Source organism: Nyctereutes procyonoides, unplaced genomic scaffold (genome assembly GCF_905146905.1).
Source record: "Nyctereutes procyonoides isolate TBG_1078 unplaced genomic scaffold, NYPRO_anot_genome, whole genome shotgun sequence".
NCBI lineage: Eukaryota > Metazoa > Chordata > Mammalia > Carnivora > Canidae > Nyctereutes > Nyctereutes procyonoides.
Window position 1 is genome coordinate 44,887,479 of NW_026575133.1, and position 20,194 is coordinate 44,907,672.

The following is a 20,194-nucleotide window of genomic DNA, read 5'->3' on the forward strand; positions in this document are numbered from 1 at the left end:
TATAGAGATTACTTATAAACAAACTTAAAAACAAATGAACCAATATCTTCGTGCTAGCTTAGGTTCTAACTATTTTACCTCTATGAGATCTTCCCAATACTCTGTTTCACCAATAAAAGTCTCTCCTTGCATATTACTTCTGAAACTTATTTTTAGCTTTAATTAACATGCTATCACTGTTACACATATCTATCTCCCTAAGCAGACTGTAAGCCTTCTGTCAGCTAAACCCATGAGAAACGTCTGTAACTAAATCTGCAGTACCTAGCACAATAACTGCCCTGTGAGTGTTTTAAGTGACCTATTAATTTCCATGACTCCTTTTAGGATTTGAAATTAAAAAAAAAAAAAGTATTTGAAATTCATGAACCTATTCCAGTCATCTCTAAATTTAATTTTTTTCTACTTTTTGATATGAGTTGCCTAACATCAAGTATTTTCTTGTATGTACACTAAATTTATTTTGATGTCAGTCTTAGTGACTGCCATATTCGACAAAATGGTTGAACCTTGAAGAGACTATGCTAAGTGAAATAAAATAAGCCAGTCACAGCAGGACAAATACTGCATGATTCCACTTACACAAGGTATCCAGAACAGTCAAACTCACAGAAGCAGAAAGTAGAATAGCAGTTACCAGGGGCTGGGAAGGCAGAGTGGGCAGTTGCTATTCAATGGGTATAAAGATCACTTACACAAGATGAGTTATCGAAACCTAATGTACAATTCTATCCCTCTATATAAGAATACTGCATTGACACTTAAAACTTTTTTGAGAGGAAACCTTACATTAAATGCTTTTAACACAATTGAAAGTTCCTTCAATCTTAGTATTTGGAGACCAATCTTCACCTAACCTTAGCTACTTCCTGACAGATATAGATGTTTTTACTTACTTCTCCGATGGACTGTTATCTTTTTAGTTATACTACTCTGACTTTATCTACTATCAATAGACAATCTAAGCACAGAAAAATATTTATTTATGACTTCATATTCTGATGTCCAAAATTTTGCATACTAGGCCAACACTCTAAGAGTGCAATTAAAAGTTTGCTTTGCTGATCTAATCCCAAACTTCATAAAAACAGTCCAAATTGTATTTCAATCAGTAAATATATTATTCTATATGTACAGCCATTACAAATCTTCTGCCCTTTCCCCTAGGCTTTAGATTTTCCCACATCAGTCTGGAACTTGATTATACAAAATAATTTCTTATCAGCAAAATAGTGTGCTCTGTGCTCACTTCTCTAAACCACATATTTAAAAATATTTCATAATTTTGAATGTATACTTCTTCATTGTTTTAGAGCCAAAAACACACGTGCATAACAAGAAGGCAAGCAAGTTTAAGATATTACTATAAAAATGTTAGAGAGGGAGACGTCTGGGTGGCTCAGCGGTTTAGCGCCTGCCTTTGGCTCAGGGCGTGATCCTGGAGTCCCAGGATGGAGTCCCACATCAGGCTCCCTGCCTGGAGCCTTGCTTCTCCCTCTGCCTATGTCTCTGCCCCGGTGTCTCTCTGTGTCTCTCATGAATAAATAAATAAAATCTTAAAAAAAAAAAATAAAACAAAAAAAAATGTTAGGCAAAATGCAAAATGTTAACATATATCTTCTCAGGGTGAAAAAGACTACACTAATAAAATCTTAAAACAACTTTTTTTTTTCTTATATCAAAAATACACAAGCAATAGTATAAATAATTCTTTCCTCTCTATGAAACAATGAAATAATGGTTATTAATTAGAATGCATGGCTCATTCTTATCCCCAAATGCCCATTTTTCTGGTCAATTTTATAGCTTTCTTTCAAATATTAGATCACCACTTTTACCAACAGCGTGGTAAAAACATAGAACTAAAAACAAGAAAGCATACAGAATGAAACTACTGGAAACCTATTAAAGCAGTCAGAAGGAAAAAGCTCCTCTTCAAATTCTTATTGGGTTGTCCTTTTTTTTTTTTAAAGATTTTATTTATTTATTCATAAAGACACAGAGAGAGAATGAGAGGCAGACACAGGCAGAGGGAGAAGCAGGCTCCATGCAGAGAGCCTGACGTGGGACTCGATCCAGGGTCTCCAGGATCACGTCCCAGGCTGCAGGCAGCACTAAACCGCTGCGCCACCGGGGCTGCCCCTTATTGGGTTGTCCTTAAGGCTAGGCTCCCCAACACTGCCAGCCTCCTCCACCCTACCCAGCCTCCTCCCCACTCAGCACTGCCAGCCTCCTCCTCCCTACCCAACCTCCTCCGCATCCAGCACTGCCAGTCTCCTTCTCCCTACCCAGCCCCCTCCCCACCCAGCACTGCCAGCCTCCTCCCCAACCAGCACTGCCAGCCTCCTCCTCCCCACCCAGCTCTGCCAGCCTCCACCTCCCCACCCAGCACTGCCAGCCTCCTCCTCCCCACCCAGCTCTGCCAGCCTCCACCTCCCCACCCAGCACGGGCTCAACATGAAGTTTCAGCATATAATAAAAAGGCAGGAGGGGAACTCAGGTAAAAGCTGATCACACAACGGCCTAACAGAAGTTTACCACAGTACCACAAAGTTAATTCTCTTTCTCCTCTCTCTTTTGGTCTTTTAAAGCAAGCACTAGCAGTTATTCCAATACTAGATGTCCTCCAAAAAAATGCCTTTTACATTCAACATTGATGAATTTTAGATATATGTTTCACCTCAGGATAAAGGTACTTAATTAGATATTTAGTAGATATTAATTCTAAGTACATTATCAAATAGTACATTCTAAAATACCTAAATATAGAATACAAAGATAACTTTTTAGACAGTGAAATTCACCATTATAAACAACTTATTAAATCTTAATTAAAATGCCAAAAAGTTAAAAATTGTAAAAACACTTACTTCATTTCCATGTTTTTGCAGGAATTCAATTTCCTGTTGTGTGAATGTTGTCATGGAGATAGATTTCACCCTGTGTGGTGGATTTAACCCTCTCCTAAAAAATAAAATATTTTACAAATTTACTATTATGTATCTTAAAAATTTCACATCAATGTAAAACGTTTTTAACTAGCACATTTAAACGTGGAACACTGTTCACTCCATAAACTAAAAGTATTTACAATTTAATTTGAACTATTAATCCTCACAATAGATATGTCCAAGTAAGTTAGACTCACTAATGATATACATTTAAATATAAATTCAGATAACTATCTAGTTAGGAACACATCGCACCTATAACACCTGAGCTTCTAGGAAATACAAATACTGTGTTAGTGTGTTTCTAATGGAAGGAGAAGATTATGTAACATCTCTATGGTAAAGAATTCAAATAGTAACCAATTAAATATTTTCACATTTCCTCAGCAAGTAACAATGATTTGTTAAGTTTAGAGCTATACAAATATTCCACTCAAACAGCTATTACCTTTAAGCTTAAGGCTGATTTGAAAACTGAAAACTAACCCAAGAAAACTGGAAATTATTAACCCTTAAGAATGAAGTCTCAACTCTCCTTCAATTCAGATAAAAATTTATAATAAAGGATGTTTTCATCACCTCAGGAGGCATATAAGTGTTCATGAGGAAACTGAAGGGACCTGAGGGAATTCGAGAAATACTGGACACATGATTAACTGTTCTTTTACAACCTTGAAGCCTTTTCTGTATAGATGGCCTTAAGAGAACTCTATCTCTAAACTTACTGATGATCTTTACAATGCACGTAAAAAACTGAATACAAATGCACTCAGAGAAAAGTAAAAACACTACATTTTGTCCAACTATCAGAGTAGCCTACTCTACTACCCACAAAGTAAGAGTTAAATAATCTATGCAAAGTAACAAGTAATCTATGCAAAGTTTCATAAAATTATGTTTGAATCATGTCCTCTGCTAAAGGCCTCATTTGGAATCCAAGATCTAGAATAGATTATTAATATTTTTACATAATATGTCATACTCCTCTTGCAGTCATCCATACTAATTGATTTAACAATGATGCAAAATAGTAAGTGAATGAAAGGTCTTTCAAAAATAACCTGGAAACATTTTTGAATAATTAAGTATGGTGTGTAATAGTCCTAGAAATTCATAAAATTTTAAGTCAACAATAAGGGAAATTCGGAATTAACAGAAGGGCCCTCAATTATCATATCCCACTCCTCCTCTCTGTCAGATGGTACATCTTTCAGATCATGCTTTGGATTATGACAAAGCATATTATCTGTTTCATATTTTGAAAAGGGAAAATGTTAAGTTGGGTTTCGTTGCTGTCTTATTTTTTTTTTAAGATTTTATTTATTTACTCATGAGAGACACAGAGAGGCAGAGACACAGGCAGAGGTATAAGCAAGCTCCATGCAGGGAGTCCGATGTGGAACTTGATCCTGTGACTCCTGGATCATGCCCTGAGCCAAAGGCAGACACCCAACCACTAAGCCACCCAGGCATCCCTGTTGTTTTAAATTTTAAACTAATTCATTTACTTTTAGCTCCTGGGTTAAGTCATAAGATACAGAAATAAAGATTGCACAGTAGAAAAAAATGAACACAGCAATTTCATCTTCATAAAACTTTCAAACTTATCTATCAAGAAACAACTACAGAACAAATTATTTTCAAGTATTGTTGCAATCACAAATTAAGACTTTAAAAGTCTCTTGTAGGGGCACCTGGGTGGCTCAGTTGCTTGAGCATCTGACTCTTGGTTTCGGCTCAGGTCATAATTCAGGGTTGTGAGATCAAGCCCCATCCCCAGCTCTGCACTCAGGAGTCTACTTGAGATTCTCTCTCTCCTTCTATCCCTCCCTCCACCCAGTCGCATGCTCTCTCTAAAATAAAATAGATAAAATTTTTTAAAAATAATAAAAAATAAAAATAACTTCTAAATTTCCAAAAGGGAAAATTTAGGAAAGCCATTATTCATTTAAAGCAGTACACTTTGGGACACCTGGATGGCTCAGTGGTTAAGCATCTGCCTTCAGCTCAGGGCGTGATCCTGGAGTCCTGGGATCGAGTCCCCCATCGGGCTCCCTGCATGGAGCTTGCTTCTCCCTCTGCCTGTGTCTCTGCCTCTCTCTGGTTGTCTCTCATGAATAAATAAATAAAATCTTAAAAAAAATAAATAAAGCAGTACACTTTGTTTTCCAAATCATCTGTATCATGACAACAAGACTAGATTCACCATTTTCAGGGAAACTTATTTATGATTTGTATTTACATCCTACCTTGTACCAAAATAACTTAAGAAGGAATTAACTTACTGTTCTCTTAAATTCCGCTACTCCCTCCCTCTCACTTAGCAACTTACTCTCTCCTTAAATTATCTCCTTTCTTGTTCCAGCCAACCATTTACCTTTCCACCTCCCTTACAGTATCATTTTTAAAAAAGGAAAAGGCAAAAAGCAATAATTTTCTAAATAAGGAAACATCAAACACTATTACAACGGTATATGTTTTGGATAAGAAATTTTGGAGCTAAGAATTATACCCCTATCATTAAAAGAGGAAACCCCTGATTCTTTTTTAGTTATATTATACAAATGTAATCTATATACACTGCTATATACACTCATGAGAGCAGTGCAATGTATAGCTTATTTACTCACAGATCTCAAAAGGCCCTCTGGTATCATGGGGTCCAATTTACACATAAAGGCATTCATATTACTTAAATAAGTGACAAAATTTTGAACTTATGCAACAAATACAACCAGAATGAACTCATAACCAAACTATGAAACTTTTTCCCACTTAACAAGAACACTTACTACAGGAATTCTTTGAGTGAGCTGACTCAGTGCATTTAAAATAGGACTCGATTTACACAACTGGAAGACACAATTGCCAGGCCACAATAATTATATAAATTACATAATGTGAAGGAAATTTTACATTAGTTCATTTGCTTTCTCTAATTGCGCTTTTACATTTCATTTACTCAGGCCAATTAACTATATTCTCAATGCAAGGATATACAAGGATTCTTCTTCTTCTTCCCCATTTAGCTTCCAAAACCTTTATATAGACATTACACGTTTATAAAATAGTTGTTAAAAAAAAAAAGTGGTAAGTCCAAGCTTCATATACTATAAAATAGGATAAATTCACCAATTTGTATCAAGTCAAGAACCTCATTCACACCTTTTGACCTAGTAGTTACCTTTAACAATCTGTTCTAAAGAAGGAATCTGAAACATAGCCAACTAATTACATACAAGATGTTCATCATCAAACACTATTCATAACAGGAAAACATCAGAAACACCTCAATATCAAAGGGGAAGTGATTAAATAAATGGCAGTAACAATGTAAACACTATGCATACTTATGGTTATGTTTTAATTTTTTTAAGATGAAAATTATATTCTCAGAACTACATAAAAAATATCTGCAAAGAAAACAAACTAAATACCCCCAAAATGTTAATAGTCCTTGCATATAAATGATAGGATAGGATGATTTTTTTCTATTTATAATTTTCTATTCTCTACAAGTTTTCCATGATGAATATGCATTATTCTATAATAGGACAAAGAAACAGCAAGAAATAACAGAGTCCAACTGACTAGTGGCAGTAGTCAAAAATTTTGGACTTTCGGTCCTGGCTATATGGATGTGAATGTCTGTGCTGAAGAATTAAAGAAAGAAAATATGGGAAGGAGAGAACAATTTTCCTTTCTAAGGCTTTCTTTCAATTTTTCTAAAAAACCTGGAAAGCCTTTCCTCCCAAATATACCTACCAGCATCAACACCTTATCTCTACATCTCTAAATAAGGGTTTTCTCGACTTTGGCACTATTGACATTTAGGGTCAGGTTAACAGTTTATTGTGAGGGGGCTGTTCCATGCATTGTAGGATGTAGAGAAGTATCCCTCCCAAACCTCCACCTACTAAATAAATACCAATATCATCCTCAAACCAGTAGGGACAATGAAAAATCTTTCCAGATGTTGTCAAATTTCCCCCGGGGAAGCAAAATCCCTCTGGATGAGAATCACATCTCTAAATATGTCATATGTTAATTAAGCAGAAGAAATTACTGGAATTCCTCTGGATCTTTAGTGAATATAAATCTTACTTAGGTTCAATCTTCTACAAAATACCCATTTACCCCACAAATAACTAAAAAGTAAATTTTCCCATAAAGACATTATTTTCAGAAGAATAAAAAACAGAAATGAGTATTTTCTATGAAATGATAAATAACAAAATAAGTATACAAGTTTAAAATTTTTAGTACATATTAAATTTAAAAAGACTATGAAAAGTGTCCACAAAAAAATAATCAAAACTGGAACTCTATTGCGTCAAGCATGCTTAATACAAATACGTGGGCAAAATATAAGTTAATAAGGCAGAACAAAATTAATATTTATAAAATAGCTACACTGCACATTTAACCTCATCCAATTTCTACCTTGAGTCTTACAGCAGACTGGATATTCTGAAAAGTCTCCTCTGCTAAAATATGATAACTACTACTCCTTAAGTTACAAAACAAAACAAAAAAAATCCTGTTAACATATTGTTGAACTTTCAAGAAAGTAAAAAAAAAAAAACAAAAAAAACTCTCTAAGGATTCCCCTCTCAAAAGGAAAAAGAGACAAAAACTGAGCTGAAACCAGAAAAGTGACATGTTATATACACAAAATTTAGTACTGCTCAGAAGGCAAATGCCAACCAACAATACCTAAGACAAGATGACAGAGCTAAACCTGAGACAGACCTATTAAATCTAAGACCCTGGGTGAGAAATAAAGCTGCTTCAGGCTGTAGTATCCCAAGGTCCCAGCAGAAGAATATGCAAGTTGTTGGAAGGAATGCACTTCCAATTAATGTTATCAAAATTTGGAAAACTTAAGTGCAATAAAAATCACTACACAACAACAAAACATGACACTGAGCTTGTCAGTAGAAACAACATCTTCAGATATACCTCTCCCAAAGACTTTAGACACTAAAGTGATCAAATATACAAAATAGAAAATATAGTATATAGGAAACATTAAAATAAATAAAAGATGGTATAAAAATAAAAAAGACGTGTAGTTACCGGAATAACTATTCAACTTTAAAAGTCAGAACTTTTAGAAATGAAACATTCTAAATGTGGAAATTAAAATTCAACAAAGCAGGTAAAGAGCAGTGTTGTGTTTTTTGTTAAACACAACAAAAGAAAAAATTATTGAATTAGAAGATAGGAAAAAAACAACCCAGAGAGCAGCACAGACTAAGGAGAGAGAAAAGACAAAGGAAAAAAAAAAGGATACGAGAATATCTAACATATCTAATCAACATTCTTTAAAGATTTATTATTTTGAGATGAAGAAAGCAAGGTGCACAGCGGGGGTAGGGGAAGGGCAAAGGGGGAGGGAGAATCTCCAGCAGACTCTCCCACAAAGTACAGAGCTCAATGAGGGGCCAGTCTCATCACCCTGAGATCATGACCTGAACAGAAACCAAGACTCAGACACTCAACCAACTGAGCCACCCAGGCACCCTAAAATGAACACTCTTACTTTTGAGAGCACAAATGAAAACATGAAAAGAAATGATATTTGAAAAGATCATGGCTGAGATTTTTTGGATCCAATGAAAGGCATGCATCTACAAATAGAAATTATAGTTTATCAAAAACAAGATAAATAAAATCCACACTTAGAAACATTTTGTTGCAACCTCAAAAACATGATCTTAAAAGCAGTCAGAAAAGAAAGACCAAGAAAACAAAATTTGACTAAAAGTAGACTTTTCAATGGAAACCAAAAGATAACACATTATCTTTAAGTAGTAAGAAAAAAATAACTGTGAACCCAGCAAAACGATCTCTGAGGTATAAAAAATCAAAATAATATTTTCAGGTAAACAAAAACCAAGAGTTTATCCCAGGAGGTCCTCACTAAAATAATACAGAGTGTAGAAGAAGAATGACCCCATGAAGACTGAAATGCAAAGAGGTAAGGAAAGAAACTGGTAAACACCCTTAGATAAATCTAAACAAGCAACATCTGATTTTAAAGTGTTCAATTTATGAGGAAGAACAGACAAATTTAATGTTTCACCAACAATAGCCCTTAAGGGAGGGTACTTTGTATTTTTCAAGACCTTGTATTATGAGGGGAAGGCTAAAATACCAATTAACTCTAGAATGTCAGTATGGAGAATTTTTTTTAATTTAATATTTTATTTATTTATTCATGAGAGACACAGAGACAGAGGCAGAGACACACAGGCAAAGGGAAAAGCAGGTTCCCTTCAGGAAGCCCAATGTGGGACTTGATCCCAGGACCCTAGGATCACAACCTGAGCCAAAGGCAAAAGCTCAACAAATGAGCCAACGAGGCACCCCTGAAGAATAAAATTTCAATGATGACCATAAAAGTACAATGGAATTTACAACTTCCAAACCAGTGTAAAAGGAAAATCAAAACCAAAAAAACTGCCATTTTTTAAAATAAAATTAAGCGTACACTTTCCATATGACCTAGCAATCCCACTCTTATTTACTCAAGTGAAATGAAAACTTAAGTTCACCAAACAAATCCGTATATAAGTATTTGTATCATCTCTATTCATATGAATCAGAAACTGGAAACCCAACTGTCCTTCAAGTGGGAAACTGATAAATTCACAAGCAGCGGAATGGAATGCTAACTACTCAGCACTAAGGAGAAACAAACTATTGGAATATTGCAACTAACTTGGATTAATCTTAAAGGTACTACTCTGAGTGAAGAAGGCAATCTGAAAAGGATACATACTTAAGATACAGTTTCCCTGACATTCTCAGAAAGAAAAAATAATGCTGGGAGAACTACAGGTATTTGGCAGGGGTTAAGAACAGATAAGGGTTAAGTAGAGCCTTCATGGATGGTGGAACACTTCCATGTTCTAACTGTGGTGGCAGTTACACAAATTTATACACGTTAAGAGACTCATACAACTGTATACCAAAAAACTTAATATTGATGTAGGTTAACCTAAGAAACAAAATACTAGAGTCTTGATTCTGTTATTATTCACAGTAAAATCACAATTTTTACAATAATGAAAATAAGTTTTTTTTCATCAGTGGAGCTACGTTCTCCACCTACCAAGTTTGACCATTTAATTGAATGAAATATAATCAAAACTGAATTATTTACCTAGTTATTTTCAAGGTGTATTCATGGAAGCTGGCGCCACTTCCCTTTTTCTTTTTTGCTTAAGTCTAGTCTAGCCATCATGTGAATTCAATGTTTATAAAACATTTTACTGTAATGACATTAGTCATAACTATTGGATGAAAGTGTTGGACAAGTAAGCCACATCATTTTTATAGTGCCAATATTGAAGTACCACCCATTCCAGATCCTAAAATACACATTTTAAGTCTCCAATTTAGTGCAAAAAAAAAAAAAAATTAAATAATGACTCATTTAATAACAGCAGTATTGATATTTTGAAAGCATGTTTGCCAGTTAATTGGTTTCAAGAAGTTCCAAAGTCACCTACTGGTAGAGCCCAATATGCTTTCACAGTATAATTAAGTCATATGCAGATCACCAGGAGCTTTTATTTTAACGACCACCACCCAGGTATGACTGTAACCAGATGGTGTGACTCATTCCGTATGTCCACCAGTATGCTACTTTTAACTATGCTTTAAACAATCTTGCAAATAGCTATTTCCTCAACTCAAACAGCAATGTATGTTAGATGAGTAAGAAAGCCTGTTTAGTTTTATTAATTGTTTTTCTCCTGCTGGGAGAGAAACTGGTTAAAATATTTTAATAGACTGTGGAAATTTATGTGGTTGCTGATCTTGACATAAAGTAATAAAGTTAATTTGACATTTAGATCTATCCCAATCCTAATTATTTAGTAAAATATATTAGATATAATGTTTAATTCAGAAAAATTATACATTTAAAATCTACAAACAGATGGAGGATGCCTTTAACAGGATATCAAGATTCTACAAACTGTTGATGCCAAGGCCCTATATGTACTGGATAGTCCAAAATATTAGTCTATCTAGAACGCAACTTTAAAATACTGAAAACACACATACGATGTAAACCACATCTGCTATTTTGGGTCTGTTTATTTTTTTGAAAGTCACAAATACTACAATGTAAGGTCCTTGTAACGGAAGACATCTAAAAAATAATACTCGAGTAACAATTTAAACCCAATTAAAGTGTCCCAGTTAAATGTGGACACCACAACACCCCCCACACACAAAAGAGGAAGTGCCTGGGTAGCTCAGTCAGTTAAGCTTTTGATTTTGGCCCAGGTCATGATCTCAGGGTGGTGAGATCAAGGCGTCCCGGAGCTCCAGGCTCTGTGCTCGGCAGGGGGCCTGCTTAAGATACTCTCTACCTCTTTCTTTCTCTCTGCCCCTCCCTCCCCACCCTGCTCATGTGCTCACTCTCTCTCTAGAAAAAAAAAAAAAGTGGACAAAACCCAAGAATGTCTTCACAAACCTCTCCAAACTTCACTGAAATGAAAGCAAAGGAATAAAAAAGCATTAACCCACAGAACCCACACCAGCAGGACACAGAATAATGGAGGAGACCAAAAGCAAACTCTAGTTCTCTACTAACAAAATTTGGAAGATTTAAAAAGTGAACATACCAGCAGTAACTGACTCTGCAACGTAAAGAAAAGCAAAACAGTAGCTTCTTCGGAGAGAAGCCAACTGGAGGCGGATTCCCATTACGGAACTCCTACAAGATTCACAAAAGGAATAAAGGCAGGTTGGGGGGGATTTACACAGGGTCAAAAATAAACTCCCAGTCTCGCTACAGCCACAAGACTAACCTTACCAGGCCCTAAGCAGAAGTCTGAATGAACATTTAATCTGTAGAAATTATTCAAATAGATTCTAGACTCAGGCACAGCTAAGGACTGTTATTAGGTACCCTGCTAAAAACCGGGGGATTAACTGAGACCCCACATACTGAGTGATAGATTATGTGCCCCTAGTCTCCTCCCTAACTTGGACCCTAGAAAAATGGCAGCCAGGCTTTTTTAATCATCAACAAGAAAGAATACTGGAGAAAACATCTCTGAACTAAAAAAAAAAAGCATAACTTACAAATCAATGAGTCCAAAAGAATGGCTACAATATTTAGCCAAAGACCTAACCAAAATACCTCAATGTACAGTTCAGAAGAGCAGCAATAAAGATCACATATACTCCCACAGCGGGAGGAGGAAAATGGGGCACAAAGAATCAGTAATAAGAATAGCATCAAGAGGTGTCTGGGTGGGCTCAGTCAGTTAAGCGCCTGACTCTTGGTTTCAGCTCAGGTCATGATCCCAGGGTCCTGGATGGAGCCCCATCTTGGGCTCTGGAGCTCAACGCAGAGTCTGCTTGAGATTCTCTCCTTTGCCCCTCCTCCCCACACTTGTGCATTCGCTCTCTCAAATAAATAAATCCTTTGGGGAAAAAAAAGAATAGCATCAGACTTCCCAACATCAATACTGAGGATGTGATGATGAGTAAGCAATGCCTTAAAACTTTAAGGATGGGATCCCTGGGTGGCGCAGCGGTTTGGCACCTGCCTTTGGCCCAGGGCGCGATCCTGGAGACCCGGATCGAATCCCACGTCGGGCTCCTGGTGCATGGAGCCTGCTTCTCCCTCTGCCTGTGTCTCTGCCTCTCTCTCTCTCTCTCTCTCTCTCTCTCTCTCTCTCTGTATGACTATCATAAATAAATAAATAAATAAATAAATAAATAAATAAATAAATAAATAAATAAATAAATAAATAAATAAATTTAAAAAAAACTTTAAGGATAAAGTATTTCCACCTTATGAATGGGGACAAACTATCAATTTAAAATGAGGGCAGAATAAGACATTTACAGCCATATACCTCTCAATACGGTATCTCACTGACCTTTAATCAGGAGGTTAATGGAGATGTGGGGATCCTGGAAAGAGGGCCCAACACAGGTTAGACATGAAAAGAATTCCCAGAATGAAGGCAGAAGAAAAGTCCCAGGATGACCACTGCATAGCAGGTCTAGGGAGCAGGATTTCCAGACTAGAAGATGACAAAGTACCCAGAAAAGACTGATCAACCACAAAAACAAAACAAAACAAAAAGGCACCTAATGTGTCTGATCATATAGAAAGAAGTATTACACCTCAGTCAAGAGACTATCTGGGGATGTATTAATGATATGCACAGGAAAAACAAAGCAAATGAAGAGAACTATACAAGTACAAACTTCACGGGGTGAAAGGTTGTACAATTAAGAAAATAGGAGTAATATACTGTATGACTCAGGTGAGAACAATATGTATACTTGCAATAAGGCAAATACTAAATAATGATTTAACCAACGACTGTAATTAACGTTATAAGGAAGAGGTAGAAACAGTAGGTGGAAAAGGAGAAAGCATTAAGAGGACCAAATCCTTATCTTCCTCCTTGTACAGTAAAAAAGTCAATATATAAAGCCAAAACTGAAAACTTTTTAAAAATTGCTCTAAGTATGTTAGCTAGAAATACTAAGGTAAATATAGAAGGAGAGCATAGACAAAGAGTTCATGGTCACTGTCTGGGGCAATCAGAAATGGATGGAGGTAACAGGTGACTACTGCTGTTCATTATAAGCCTTTTGCCTCTTTAAATTATATGCATGTACCCTTTTGATAAAAATTAAAACTAAATTAAAATTAAAAAAGAATGGGTATAAACAGTTCTTGCTCTTCAAAATTAAATTTAACTGACAAACACAGGTTGTTTGTTATCTTTGATGAAAGATACCTATTGATGTTCAATAGGTACTTTTTGCTGAATTATCTACTGAACACAATTGTTCCAAGTTAGCACCAAGATTCACTAAGAGATAAAACTTTGAAGACAGAAATGAGCTTCCACATCTTCCCACATTATTAGTCCCACTGATTTTAATACCCTCCTCATCAAAGAGCTTGTGCAGTCTATTAAGAAACGGGGGCAAAACAAGATTTTTTAGAATCTGACAATAAGAAAAATTCCTTTCTTCCTTTTGTAAATATGCATGTTTCTCTGTAACTTCCATACACTTTTCTCCTACCTACCTCTCCCTCGAGAATAAATCATAATATTACCTCTTCCACATACAGGCCTTAAAATTACCCAAAGATAGTGACGTATGTACAGCTCCCCACACCCGCTAGTCTTTTCTTTTTGAAGCTAACACCGTTTCTAGCTCCTGAACTGTTCTTTTGATACACAGTTTTAAATCTCCTTAACATCCTGATAAAACTCTTTAGAGCATGCTACAGTTAATGTAAGTCTTCCAAGAAGCAACCAGAATAAAAGCAAGACGTAATTATGACTCCCCTCCCTCTAAAACAGTATAGTATCAATCAAAAAGAGACTACTACATCTTACTCAGGAGTCTTTGGGGAAAAAAATGTGTTCTAACTTAAAAGAAAAAAAAAAAAACTATCATTCCTCATATTTTGAACAATTCAAACAAGTTTCCCATCCTTATTGTAACATTAAGATAATGAATTTCATTCTTACCACACCGAATCAGGTGTCTTTAGGACAGGAGCTCTCACGTGTGGACCTGTAAAGGATGTCACAAGGAACATGCTACTAATCAAAGTACCTGAAGTTATGAATGATTTCTCTTTTTTATATATATTAACGGAATCCATGATGGGTATTCCTCAGCAATTATCACTGTGACTATATGAAGTTGGAAATGCATTAATGAGTCAAGAGGAAAATGGGAAGGGTAACAGCACCAAGTCCTGAGTATCTCCATAGGAGTTTCTCAAAAATATGAGCATTATGCATATTTTAGAGAAAAGAGTGAAAATATGATGCCACCATACTACATATGCTTAAGAGTTTTCCCAGGACAGAAGATGCACTACAGAAGAATCTCTCTTAACAATTTGCTGGATGAATCCATGTTTCTCCTCCCTGCCTAAATGCAGTGCCTACGGCACAACAAACATACACAAACATACACAGCTAGGTGTCTCTCCGCTGCTCCTTCCAACTGAGTTTTATGTTTATCAAGAACTGTTTAATATTATAACTTGGTAATACAGTTGGCAGAGTATTTGGTAAATACATAGTTGGATTGACTATTTTGTAAAATACTGACACGAGTGAGAATATTTTTTTCATAAAAACGATTTAGGGACTTAACTAAATTCAGTACTATGAAAAGGTATTATTTACCTGTAGACAAGAATTGTAAAAGACTGAAAAAGATCTAAAACAATCCAGCACTCGACTTGCTTTAAAAAGTAGCTTACAATTCTAAGAACTATAAACATAATGTGAGTCTGGGCTGTATCAAATGGACAAAGAATCTAATCTGTGGAACCACATTCAAAGAAAAGTACTAGGTGTTACATTAAAAACTTTGGCAAATTAAAAATTACATGTTAAAATAAAAAACCTAAGTACATAAAAATACACACACACACACACACACACACACAGAAGTAATTGACTTCTTAAATAAATCTAATCACTATCATCCTACATGCACAGGGTAAGAGGTTTCAATTACAATTCAGATACAGAAAATAGCAAGAGAATTATTCATGGCAGTATAGATGGAACAAATTCAAAACAGTAAGCACCAAATTCCCATTACACTCACAATACACAACAGCAGTTTCTGAATAGAATTCAAAGTTACGAAAACAGAAAGTTAAGAAAAACTAAGTTCCTTTCATTTCTTTTAAAAAGTTGGGGATTCCTGGGTGGCTCAGTGGTTTGGCTCCTGCCTTCCACCCAGGGCGTGATCCTAGAGTCTGGGATCAAGTCCCACATCGGGCTCCCTGCATGGAGCCTGCTTCTCCCTCTGCCTGTGTCTCTGCCTCTCTCTCTGTGTCTCTCATGAATAAAAAAAAAAAAAAAAAAAAAAAAACTTTTAAAAATAATTTCTTTTAAAAAGTATAGCTATAAAACAAAAATGAACGTACATCCATAATCTGCCCTGCTTTTTAAACTCCAATGAAGTTAAAATCTACCATCTGAGTTCCCAAAATACAGAATTCAAAACAATTTACAAAAATTCACAGGAAACCTTTACACTTTTTTTTAATGGTAGAATCAGCATTTGTAAAAAAAAAAAAAAAAAAAAAAAGAATCAGCATTTGTTCTGGATCCCAACATCAACCAGGGTATCACATCAAAGCATTAAGAACGTGCACTAATTTTACAATTAAAGCTCGGGGTGAGGGGGAGTAATAACAGTACTTTCCTCATAAAAGGAAATCGCACCTGACACACACAGCTAGCACTCAATAAATGTGATTAATAGTTATTATTTTTTCTATTTCAACAAATACTTTGTTATATCCCCGACACATGTCCTAATGCCAGGAACTTCATATTCGCTTAAAAACAATTCTATCCTTTATAATGAAGAATTATCAAATAATTTTCCCACTTAACAGTAAATAGAAATGGTACTACATTTTCAAAATACCTTATCAAATATAGCCACTTTAGAGTACTTTAAAAATTCTTAAAAAGGAATTAAAGATATAAATCACTGCTACTGTAACCTCATGAGGTCCTGAATATTGTAACGGAGCTCCAAAAGAGTATTTGATTCCAATCCATTCTAATGCTAGTAATTGTACAAAAACAAATTCAATGCCTTTTCATCTTTCAAGTTAAAGTTCTTACAATATTCACCATAAAAGTCAAAATGTACACAAAATTAATGAGGTGCAAGTGTATAAAGCTTAAATCCCCATTTTAAATACCCTGTCCACATAAAATAGCTGGTATTGAGACAAAGTGTTTCTTAAATTTTATTTATTTTATATAAACCCTCTCTAAAAAACTTGTGACTCATTTTTAAAGATGAACAATTCTTATTTACTGATTATACTGATGTTAACTAATATGGTCTAAGACTGGTCTTTAAATCAACTAAAAGTTCTTTAACCTGAAGGCAATGTTTTGTTGTTGGCTATCCATTCAAAATTTTAAGCATTTCTGTAGCTAGAACCAGAAAGAAAGTGACAAATTAATCTTACGATACCCCATTCTAGCTCAGTAATAGATAGTATAACTGCACCTACACTTAAAGTTTCACTATCTGAATTTAGTTATACACTCCGGATGAGCACCACACAAGCACATGACAGGGATTGGGAAAAAGATTTTCTGAGTCTAGTAATATAAACAACAAGATGCCTGTTCAATTTGCTTAAACAAAGATACTGCTAAATTAATGATAAAAGGTATGTGACTAATCTCTCCAATTTAAGAATTCATGAGAGTAAACACCATTTACTGTATAGGAGCATTTTCTAAACAATCAAGTTTTCCCAATGGTAGCTAGAGGCCTTATACTCTGTGAATCCACTGCTTAGCCTCACCCTCTCATATAGTATATGCTCAATAACCACTCAAATTGTACCATCTAATCCTCCTATCAACCTTAAGCTATGCATTATCTTCCTACCACAAAAGACACTGAGGCTGAAGAGATGGATCCAGGTCAATGGGCTCATGGTGGCCTGGATCAATAAGTCCTAAGTCACAAAGCTAGTGGCAGTGTCAGGATCGGATTTCAAACTTATATTCTTCCAAGCTACTATATTATCTGAATAGCAAATATATAATAGTTATTAAACTCAATAGTTATTTCATTCTTCTCAAATTATTTTCCTTTATTACTGCTTTTCAAGGACAGAAATCCTTGGGCACCTGGGCAGTTCAGGAGGTTAAACCGTTAGGCACCTGCCTTCAGCTCAGGTCTTGATGATCTCAGGGTCCTGGGATCAAGTCCCACAGCAGGCTCCCTACTCAGTGGGGGGTCTGTTTCTCCCTCTCACTCTCCCTTTGCGCTCTTCACGCCCCCCCACCCCGACACCCAGCTCTTTCTTTCATATAAATAAAATCTTTTAAAAAACAAACAAACAACAAGGACAGAAATCTTTAGGAGCAACTGTCCCTTCAATATTTCTGCAGTAGACATTTGATCCAGCATCTATTCCTTCCTTCCCAAGAATCCCAGATTTCTGATTCGAGAACTGTATTTGGCGATCTTTGTTGTTCCAATGAAGTCACTGTAGAATATGAGTCCAATCAGGGCACTGGTTCAAGGTAGCAGCTATATGACCTGAGCAAACTGCAGAACTTCCAGAAAAGTTGGGACACTGATATAAATTAAGGCAATATGCATCCCAGCAACTGGAAGCAGTCATCTCTGGATGAGAGAAATCTAGGCAACGTCGTTAAGCCATCCCATCGGAAAAAGCCTTACGTAAAACAAATAGGTTTTGGGTCACATCTGAAAAATCCAACCTAACCTATTTTTTAAGGGTGCTTTCTCATTTCAATGTCTTTCACATTACTATTCCCTACTCACGGAATATCCTTTCCTCCTTGTTAATATCTCCTATCTACTGGGCAGCTATTTCATAGTAGGCATCAAGTGAGATGTTGAACACATGTTATCACTAATACTGAAAATTAATCTATACCTAAAAAATCCACAAAGTAAATTTCATCCTCACTATTCATGGATGAGAAAATTCAAACTCAAGCTTGCAGACTGAGCTGTTCAATAGCACACAAGCCTAACAAGCAGAGCCAGGATTCAAGACCAGGTTTATCTAGCTCACAAGTACTTGTTCTTTCAACTTGAAGCAGCCAGCCACATGGATCTTGTCTTTAAAGGAAGGTCTTTGCTCAGACATCAAATCTTCTGTGAAGCTTTCTCTATCCATTTACATACTTCAGAGATAGCTCATTTAGGGAAAAATATTACAATGTATCACCACTGTTTACATAGTCAGAACTGCAAGCTCTTTAAAGATAGTAGGATCCAAGGAACACCAGTGCCTCCCACAGTGTATGACATAGGCCAAGCAAGCAATCAACATTTGTAAAATCACCAGTGAATGAAGATATTAAGTCCTGTCTATTACAGATTAAATTCCTTAAAATAAACAATTGTCATTATACTAAGATATCCTTTTACAATAGAATGTTTCAGAAATGTGGGTTTTAGGAAGAAATTTGTAAATATTTCTTAATCTTATACATCTGCTGTATAGGCTAAATGTCACCCTGAAGAATCACAGAGAAATGTCAGAAATTCAAAACAGTAGCTATGTACTTTTTTTTCAAACCAAGTATTTCACATGTACCAAAAGACCTTGTTTTTAGGATACATTTATTATGCACACAATAAAAATCAAATACACTTAAAACAGTGGTCTGTTGGTTTCATTTTAGAACCAAAGTCGCCTAATCCGTGCCGCTTAACTTCACATGTAAGTGTAAAGCAGGAACCAGAAAATCTCCTAGATCCGACTCATTTCTATGATTCTGTTGTGACTCAGTAATAACGCTACTTGTCAGCTTCTCAGAGTGCTTCCCTAACTAGGATCTAAGAGTAACCTCTCAACAAGGGCTCTCCGATCGATCGTACTATCTTAGCTCCGATACCTACCACCCGGACATTTTTCTCATTTACTTATGTGTCATCATCTCCCCTAGGACAACGTAAGCACCAACGGAGCCGAGATCTTACTGTATCCGTCAGCACACCCCAAGGCTTCACACCGAAGGCACCCGGTACATGCCTGCTGAAGAAACAACATGCGCCAAAGACTAATAACGCCTTGCTGCCCAACATGAAGAGAAAAAAACAAACAAAAACAGATAAATAAATAAGCAGATCATGCACTGCTGGGCACGTCCTGCATTTTCCAAAGAGGAGTTTTCTAATACATTATGTACTCTGTCTCTCAGGATTAACCTGACAATGGAATTTTTTTTTTTTAAGGGCGGGGGAGGATATAATGGCTAAATTACTTTATTTGAAAGGAATATATCACAGAGGAAAGAGCCCAAGTCGCTGTTTTGGTCTCACACACGCTTCAGGGATATTTAGTGAACCGCTTCGAATACAGGAGAATCAGCACAGAAAAGCAACTTATCCGTTCCCAAACCATCTGCAAAACCTCCCAGGGCCGCGGGTAAATCTCACAGTCGCGCTGTTAAGACAAAACCCTTGGCGGAGTGTACACGGACAGCACGGGGGGGGGGCACGCGGGGGCACGGGGGGGGGGGCACGGGGGGGCCCGCGGCATCCCGGGGCCCGCGGCGGCCGTCTCCGCCGGTCTCCAGCGGGGCAGGGCTGTCTTCCCATCATCCGGGCCCATCGCCACCACCGTGTTGGGGACAATGACACAGCTTCTGGACAACCTCTCCTTCCCACTGAAACTTTCC

At 36.3% G+C, this 20,194-nt stretch overlaps 1 protein-coding gene across 6 annotated transcripts in view; it reads right to left on the minus strand.

Moving 5' to 3' along the window:
• AGFG1 (ArfGAP with FG repeats 1) overlaps nucleotides 1-20,194 on the minus strand; it is a 78,896-nt gene that overhangs the window by 57,663 nt on the left and 1,039 nt on the right. For all 6 annotated transcript variants that reach the window (XM_055300014.1, XM_055300013.1, XM_055300010.1 and 3 more), the window contains exon 2: nucleotides 2,871-2,964. In XM_055300014.1, coding sequence (XP_055155989.1) covers nucleotides 2,871-2,964 — 94 coding nt within the window. The remainder of the gene's footprint in view (nucleotides 1-2,870; nucleotides 2,965-20,194) is intronic.